The sequence below is a fragment of the Stegastes partitus genome, unplaced genomic scaffold (genome assembly GCF_000690725.1).
Source record: "Stegastes partitus isolate 25-593 unplaced genomic scaffold, Stegastes_partitus-1.0.2 Scaffold2441, whole genome shotgun sequence".
Lineage (NCBI taxonomy): Eukaryota > Metazoa > Chordata > Actinopteri > Pomacentridae > Stegastes > Stegastes partitus.
Window position 1 is genome coordinate 40,220 of NW_007580172.1, and position 8,802 is coordinate 49,021.

Sequence of the window (8,802 nt, forward strand, 5' to 3'; positions counted from 1 at the left end):
TAGTAAGAAAGCATGTGTAAATATATATGTATATATTCCACCAGACGTTTTGACGTTTCAGTGCTGGAACAGCCCAGGTGAAACATTTCATTTAGGATGGCTCGGTTCCATCAAGTTTCCCAGTAAGCCGTGACAGTGAGCCAGCGCGCACAGCAGCACTTCCCTGAAACTCATTCGCCTTCAGGGAATGTGGCCATTTTTAACCTTTTATTAATTTTCTTGCTTTTCCTCATATGACGAGCCAGAACGTCTGCTCTGACGAAGGTCAATTAACTGAATGAAAAGCTTGTATTGTGCACGCAAGCTCTTTGTCACAACGTACTGAGCCTGTAAGCGAAGTCACTGACTATTAATAACACCGGCGCTGTGTTGTCAGTGAGTTTTATTGTTTAGTTTTCCTTTGTTTTTAACTAGTCTTTCATACAAGGTCCCACATGACTGCATAAAATCACAATTATTATTATTGTTCAAGTTTTTATTGCTCATAAAATGTTGAAGGTTATTGAAGTTGAATTTGAACTGATTGTTCTACTTATTGTCTTTGTCGTAGCCGTTGTTGCCGTCTGTTTGTAAATGAACACGCTGACTGTTGTTTTCAGGTGGTGCGGTCCCTGCAAGATCCTCGGGCCGAGGTTGGAGAAGGCCGTCGCCAAACAGAAAGGCCGCGTCGCCATGGCGAAAGTCGACATCGACGATCACACAGATCTGGCCATAGAATATGGGGTAAGACTGGATTTTTGTGGCACTGCTGACATTTGGTTGAAGGAACAGTGCGGTTTCTCTGAGGTGGAGTTGCATGAGGTGCTTATTCATAGTCGTTCCCCGGTTTGGAAAAGCAGAGGAAGCTAAACTGTGTACACATGTGGAATATTCTCACTGGTTTGCAGACGGACAGCTCTTTCCTGTGGCGTTACGTTTTCTTCACTGTAAAACTTCTGTAGTTTAAATGTACCAGTGCCAAAGAAAAGGGCTGTCTGATGTACAGATGTAAATATTGGTTGTCTGTACCTGTACTGCTGAAGCTCTGCAATTCTCTATAACAATTCAGACACCTCAACAAAAAATAAACCAAAGAAAAGAGTGTATTTCCTGATAAACTCTTATTGGAAAAACTTGGGATTGAGCCTTCAACTATGAAAAACGTTATTTAAACCAAACTTGTGCTATAAATATAAACCAAATTAACTTTTTTATAGTGCCATTTTATGATGTATGACAATAGAATGCAAGTAATAATTAAGTTAGATGTAATAATATATGAAAAAAAATATTCTAACAAAACTGTGGAAGGTAGCCTTCAAATATTTAACCCTCCTATTATTTTTTTAGGATAAATTTGACCCTATTCAGTGTTTAACATCTCTAAATAACTCATTGACATCATTTTTTCAGTTTTATTTAAAGCATTATTTACACATAAACGTGGGTCACAGTTTTAATTATGATGTTTTCTGGAGGTTTAAGTTGCTGAGGTCAAGTTGAACCCAAGGATAAAAGATGTCGATTGATTTGAAACTAATAGGAGGGTTAATAAAAAAACAAAACAATAATGTGTTTTAAAACTCACTCATCCTTGTGAGGTCGTGTTATATTTTCTGTGACTGTGTGTGTGTGTGTTGGTCTCTTCTTCCTCCTTGTGCTGATGATGAGATTAAAAACATGAGGAAAACCACAGAGACCGCCACACACACACACTGCTATAAATATTCTGCTAACATTATCAGTAGCACCCAGCTTATAAACTACTGCTACGTTAGCCTACACAAGCTAACATTAGCCTTCATAAACATTGTGTGTGTGGAACATACAACAGATGCAAACAGTCACATGTCAGGATGTGACAACAAGATGTTAATATAAAGTACCAACTGAAACTCTGTCAGCTTGAATCCTGTGTTCAGATCTGGATGTCTGTCTTTGAGCTGCTTGGAAATGTGACTCCGTTTACATTCTGACTTGGGTTGTCTGTAGCTGCTCCCTGATCACGGACTCAAACGTCCTTATATGTGACGACACCTGCCGATGCAGCTCCATAAATAATCTTCAGGGGTCTACCCCTGACAGCTGCAGCACATGTTCAGAATCTTGGTATTGACTTGGTGCCGATGTATGGGCCCCCTAGTCTGACAGAAAGGTAAAGTAGTGAGAATATTAGCATATATAGCATACACTTAAACTGCTAATCAGATTTTTGGCTAAAATATATTGCATAGGAGCTCATTGATTAGCTTCCATGTAGCTGCTCTTATCCGTTTCCCCATTGGCGATGAGCCTATTGTAACACACGACTGTAGATAAGCACCTCTTTCATCCCCACTTCAAAGACGCCGTCCCTTTTTTATATCTCCTGAACTTGACTGTATAAAAACTGTTGTGACTGAAGCTTTGATAAAGGGACACAATTTATAGCATTTGATGTTGCTGCAAGTTGTTAAGTCGTATTCGTTTCATCTGATGACTTGGTCTGTCTCCAGGTATCGGCTGTTCCAACAGTCATCGCCATGCGGGGAGGCGACGTCGTCGACCATTTTGTGGGGATCAAAGATGACGATGAGCTGGACTCATTTGTCAGCAAAGTCATTGGACAATAAACCACCTGTCCCCCGCCCCGCTCGTGCATACATACACCACCATTCTGCTGCTGTTTTTCTATGATTCTGGCACGGTCTGCAGCCCTTAGGCCGCCATTTTGAGCCTGTTTAGCAACCTCCCTTAAATATACAAAACCTTGCCACAGTCCCAGCTGGCAAACTGTCAAAACGCTCACACCCATCCCTAGGCACACTGCTTCAGCTGTGCATTATCGCTTGTGTCTCTCTTTCTCCCTCCGGTTCTTCTTTTCGTCCAGTGATGGGTGTGTGCCTCCGCTAACCTTTTTATTTCATGCTGTACTCCATTTTGCAGCGGTTCTAGTCTTTTTAAATAAGTGATGGCTCCGCAAATCTGTTCGTACTAGAACCGCAAAGCTGGCGTGTAACCGTATAAAAGTCTGTAGAATGGAGATAAACGCTGTACCGCACTTATACTGTATAACATGAGGGATGAAAGTTTTTTAGTTTTAGCAGCGGAGAGGATTTAACTTAAAAGCCTGACGATACTGAATGAGGTATGTGACAGTGTTAACCTGTAGTTCCTGCTTCTGTCCACAAGAGGGTGGCGTTTCTCTAACATCGCAGAGCCACACATGGTCATTTTACACCATTATGCCTAATAATGTGAGAATGAAAAATACATGTTTGTATGTGTGTGTGTGTCTTTCTCTGTGTATGTGTGTGTGTGTCTCTGGGTTCTGACTGTGAAAGTCAAGTGGGAATTGCAAATATGAGTTTGATTTAGTTTATTACTAAGAGGAACTCTATGTACCAGAAACATGACCAAGTGAAGAAATAAAGGAGTCAAAATATGTTTGTATTTGAACTGCGTGTTTGTCTGCGGTTGAGAAAGAGACAAGAGGATGAGCTTTGTTGTCCCTAATGACGCTGATGCAATGTTCCAGTCATGTACCTTCCCTGAGCTGTTTTGAAAGCATGGGGAGGATGTAATTATAAGATATCTCTGTGTGGCTGTAGGACATAAATATATAGGATTTTTAATACACAAGGTGTCAGAAAAGTTCCAGGACTGGTGTCACAAAAGATATATTCCAACCCAAACTACGAGTTTCCCCTTCAGACCATCAACCAGCACGTCTACAAAGAGATCCTGCGGCGTTTGCTTCGTTCAGAAGAGGCGAGAGTTGTGGCAGGACGAGTCGTGGCTGCTTCACAACGCCCTGAGCATCCCACAGTTCCTGGCTGAGAAGAACATCTCCGTGCTGGAGCAACCGCCCTACTCACCCCACCTGGTTCTGTGGGATCCTCTTCCTCCAAGCTCAAGAAGGTCATCAAGGCGACCCGTTCAGAAGACGTGGATGACATCAAGATGGCTGTGACAATGGAGTGCATGGCGGCGTGGCAGAGAAGGACTCCAGGGGGATTAGTTGGAAGGAGAAAACTTGTAGCTTGAATTATATCTTTTGTGACACCAGTCCTGGAACTTCTCTGACACGCCTCGTAAGTATTGCATCAGTAAAGCAGCAAACTATTGTTATGTATTGACATGGTGAAAGGATTGTGTTGTAATCTCTTCTATGCTTGGCAGCCGGTCCAGCCATGTGGGCATGTCGTTGCATTTTAGTGCAGATCAATGACGGTGCATGTGAGTCCCTCCCTTTGAAACTGTTGGCCCTCCCTGCTCGTGTAAACAGACCAGGAGTGCCCTTCCACTCCGCATTAGAAAAGCAAAAGTGTTCAGCTGGTGTCCTGAAAATCCAAAGAATTTAAAAACAAATTATTTTAGTTTCGTTGCAGGGTAGTCTGACAGTCTGTACTACTTTTACGTGGCTTTCTTCTGCTTTACCTTCTCTGCTCCAGTCTCTGTGTGTCTGTTTCCACAAAGGGCTTCGCTCCATGAATTAACACAATCTGTACATGAGTCAGTCCAACAGACCCACCCAGTTCAGAATAGGCAGGAAGGGAGAGATTAGATATGTGAGCATTACTCGCGTGGACAATAACTCACTATAGCCAAAGTGTTGGCTAACTATTGTGGCTAGATTATTTTTTTGTTGACTCTCATATACACAACCTTTCTGGTTGCTGTAGGAAGTTAAGGGTCATCTTAAATCAGCCCAAACCTTTTTTATGTTCTGACCACAGGAGCCACTTCTCTAAAACCCCTCGGTGGGCTGTTTTTGAGGGAGGAAAGAAAGTATTTAGGCCCTGAAAAAAAAAAAAACACTCAATGTTAATTGTTGAATTTAGAGAAGACAAATGCTGATTGGTCAAACTCAAAGAGGACAGCCAGCACCTTTAGACAAACCTCGCTCTAACCTCACCACAACATTCACCATATAGGCTGACATGCCACACCTTTGTCGCTCTACTAATATTTGCTAATAATATTGCACCCAACTCCAGTTCCTGCAGGGGAAAGCCACCTAATGAAAGTGCAGAGGGGTGAGGTTGGGCCTACAGTTCATTCTGGTCCACGATGCTGGTGCTCCAGAACCTTTAAAGTGAACTTTTTCCTCACCGGGGACATGGATCACCGGTTCTATTACATCAGCGCTTTATGCCCCTCGTCCTCTCTCTCTCTCTCTCTGCCTTCTGCCTTCTGTCTGAACATGTAGGTGTTGCTCATGTTGTCACAACCCTCTCATCAGGGCAAATGAAGCGCCTACACATCACCCTCCACTTATTGCCTCTCTCCAAATTACCCCCCTGTCTGTCATCCCCTCAAATCAACAGCGTCCGCCTCTTTAATTTTCACCTTTGCATGTCGTCATTCTCGCACCTGACCAAACTGCCCTCCTCCTCCGTCAGCCATGTGCTGCAAGGTGGGTGGACTCTGACCCGCCAGCATGCAGCTGATTCAACTTCTATTTTTTCAGTTTCGACTCCTCAGCAAACTGACGAACCAGCCTCTCTCCGGTCCAAATGGAGGTCATGTCATCCTTTGCTTTTCTGAAAGTTGCCATGGTTGCAAATTATCAAAAGGAAAGTAATAAATTGGTGCGTTATCACTGGACGAGGTCAATAATTAACTTTTCTTTTTCACAACAGCAAGGAATAAGAGGTGCTTTTTAGCTCACCAATGTGTTATCGCAAAGTACGGCGAGCGGCAGCGAAGCGTTTCTGTGTCAGCAGCCAAAAGAGGTCAGACGGGGCTGAGGCAGGAAAGGAGATCACCTGCCGTCAGACAGCCCCTCAGGTCGTCGTTTCATCATCCCTCCTTCTCTCACGACTCGCTAACCGAAAAAACATTCCCACCCCTGCCCGCCTTCCCATCCTGGCATGTCATTACGGAGCCCACAGCTGACAGATTCATGCCGAGGGCCTTCAGACTGCTTATTACGGCCACATCGTTTGTCATGTTGCATCTGCACTTTTAGCGGCTTGGATTAGATCATCGCAAAGTGATGTATTCAAGGAAAAGCTGCTCGGTAGCAACCAGAGGCAGAGACCGGCTGTTTTTTTTAAAAATAGGGGGGGAATTCCACTGGTATTACATAAGCAGGTGCGAGTAAAGCCGGTGACCCAGATGTACAGAAGAATGAGCTGGATGAAAGGCATTCCTGCATAGTTTTGAGATGTCAGGGACGGTATGACAACACCTTTGTGAATGATCTACTAGTTCAACCGCTTTCTTTACCCCTTAGCAGTCCCTGAAAGGCCTCAAGGTTCAAACTCGTGAATCAATCTCCCCCCACCACACACACTCCTACACAACCCCCCATGAAGTCTGCTCATCCCCGTTGCTTCCAGACAGAGGAAAAGAGGTGACTGGATAGATGACGACAGCCACCAAAAGGTTCAAGAACAGCATGTAACCCTACACCTCTTCCGCAAAAAACAATAGACCACACCTCCACCCTCACTCCCGCTGTCTCTCTCTCTAACTCAACCACTCTTGTGACCATATAAGGCAAAAAAAGACAGGGGAAGCCAGCGGCTGCTGCTGAACAAACAGCGAGAGGCCGAGTTGCCAGAATTCTTCCAGCGAGCCTGTCCCAATTTGCACCGCCTTCCTCAAGAGCCCGAAACCGTTAATGTTCGCTGCTTGTTTGTCTGAGATCGGCTGTAGCTGGGCCACGACGGTTTCTATCTATTTGTATGAGGTGCAGGATTGTGTGTAGAAATTTGTAATGTGTGTGTGCGTCTGAGAAACAGAGAGCGGCTCTGTAGCGACACCCGGATCTGGCACAGCCTGAGAGCATTCTGTGTTTACTGTAAATACATATCTGTATTTATATTTTAAACACATGCTGCCCTCCACCTTGTTAGGTCTCTGTTCTGTTCCAGACAAATACCGGGCGGACAAAGCGGCCTCTGTTGCCGTTTATATCGCTTCCCATCTCGTCCCCGTGCACATGGCCTGCAATACCGTCCTGACTTTAGAGATGTTGTCAATTCAGTACAGCTGATGAATGAGCAAGAGGCATCTTAGGAAAGAAGGGGGGAAAACTTCTTCCCCTTTACTCCACATTCCTCAGTTTTGTGAGTCAACATGTGTCTTATCGCTCCTTCCTGTGTACTGATTACTAAGGACAGGAGGAGGATGGAGGACTTGGAAGCAGGGCGATAACCGAGAGACATAATAAACAGCAACCACTCTGCCGCACTCATTATTGCATTAGCTAAAGAGCCGGAGTGATTATTTTTTGTGGTTCTGACCTTTTAGGTGCACACAAACAAACGCTTTGCTTTAATTATCTGAAGGAGCAGCGAGGAATGGAAGCCAAGTAGTCTTGGCAGAAGTCTGCACTCGAAGGGGAAATCAAACGCAAGCGTTTAATGTATGTCAGGTAGGAGGATGTGGGTCAGACGGGATTAAACGACGTATTTGCTCAGAGATTTGACACATATCTGAGCTTCACTACATACATACATAGATAGACATGTGTGTTCATGCAGACATTCTCACCAAGACGCTCATGCGTGAATGCTCGCACACATGAATTCACACAAGTAATTACACAGCGAGAGTGGTCAGTGAGTTAACATGCCACCCTTCTAACATGCTGTCACTGAATGGGTCCCTTTCTTTCTGACTGGATGATATAATGGCTTTACACACCCTGAATTACAGACACACCCTGCTGCTATTACAACCGACTGAAGGGAAAAGAGAGAGACAGAACGAGCGAGAGAGAGCGAGCGAAGGAGGGAGGGAGATAGTGAGGTCAGAAGTGTCCATATTTGGTAAATTCATGCCTGCGTTTTATTCCTACATTTCTTTCTGTGCCCTCTTGTGTTTGCTTTGTGTCTTTTTCATTCTGTTTTTTTCCAACAGAACGAGAACTTTTGGTTATTTCGCAAACTGCTTTTGATCATTTAAATGTTTTTTTCCCCTACGTAACAAGTCCTCTTTCAGTTCCCCTCCTTTTCTCTCTGTCCCGCTCACCTCTCGGCATCTGGTCCTACTCAAGTAACCGACGACCTCTGACCTCCGAGCTGAAATTTTCGGATATTTCCCATCCATCCCAGAGCGGCGGCGGCGGCAGCGAGAGATTTATTGATTTTTCCAGGCAGGCATGCGGACTGGTCAATGTTTTGCTCGCCATACATGTGATGCCCAGCTGCCAAACGTATAGGAAAACACACAAGACACATTCCTCTCATAATGACACATAGTGAGCATAAATCACACGTTGTCCTGAAAATGAAGTTTCCCCTGCGTTTGTCAGTGGATGCCGGTCGTGCCTAAAACCCTGGTGTAATATAAGGAGACTTCTGAGGGGAAGAAGGCATAACAGTTGCCTTTGTGCGGTGTGCTGAATGTGTAGTTCATGTGTACCTAAACTGCGATGTTTGGTCTTCTCGAAAGCTCGTTAACCCCGGACGTCAGCACAGCATCATCTGTTTCGTATTTTTGTCTGTGAAGAAGGAAAACAGAAAGAGGTCAAGCTTTTTTCTTGTCTGAGCAGCACTTTTTGCCTCTGAATCAAAGGTTCCCAGTGTTTTTTTTAATCCACAACTCAAAGTGCCCGTTCCTATCGACAATGTAAAAGTGAATAAAATTACATTTTACAGTTAACCACCAATGTTTGGGTTGGTTTACTACCACTGACAGAGACTAGATGTTTCAACCATCTTTTAGAGGATTAATTTAACTGTTTATTCATTACTTTTATCAATCTATTGAAACCACGTGTCATTTGCTTTTAGCTAAGTGTAGTCCTTCATGCTTTCTTTTAGCTATTTCAGTTATTTATTGGTTGCTATTTATTTGCTTTCAGCTATTTTAAACATTTGTCTGATA

General features: G+C 43.9%; 1 protein-coding gene across 1 annotated transcript in view; it reads left to right on the forward strand.

Moving 5' to 3' along the window:
- Nucleotides 1-3,405, forward strand: part of txn2 (thioredoxin 2) — a 10,416-nt gene extending 7,011 nt beyond the window's left edge. The window contains exons 3-4 of the mRNA XM_008305221.1: nucleotides 600-723; nucleotides 2,475-3,405. Of these exons, the coding sequence (XP_008303443.1) occupies nucleotides 600-723; nucleotides 2,475-2,591 (241 nt within the window). The 3' untranslated portion in view covers nucleotides 2,592-3,405. The remainder of the gene's footprint in view (nucleotides 1-599; nucleotides 724-2,474) is intronic.
- Nucleotides 3,406-8,802: the final 5,397 nt, after the last annotated feature.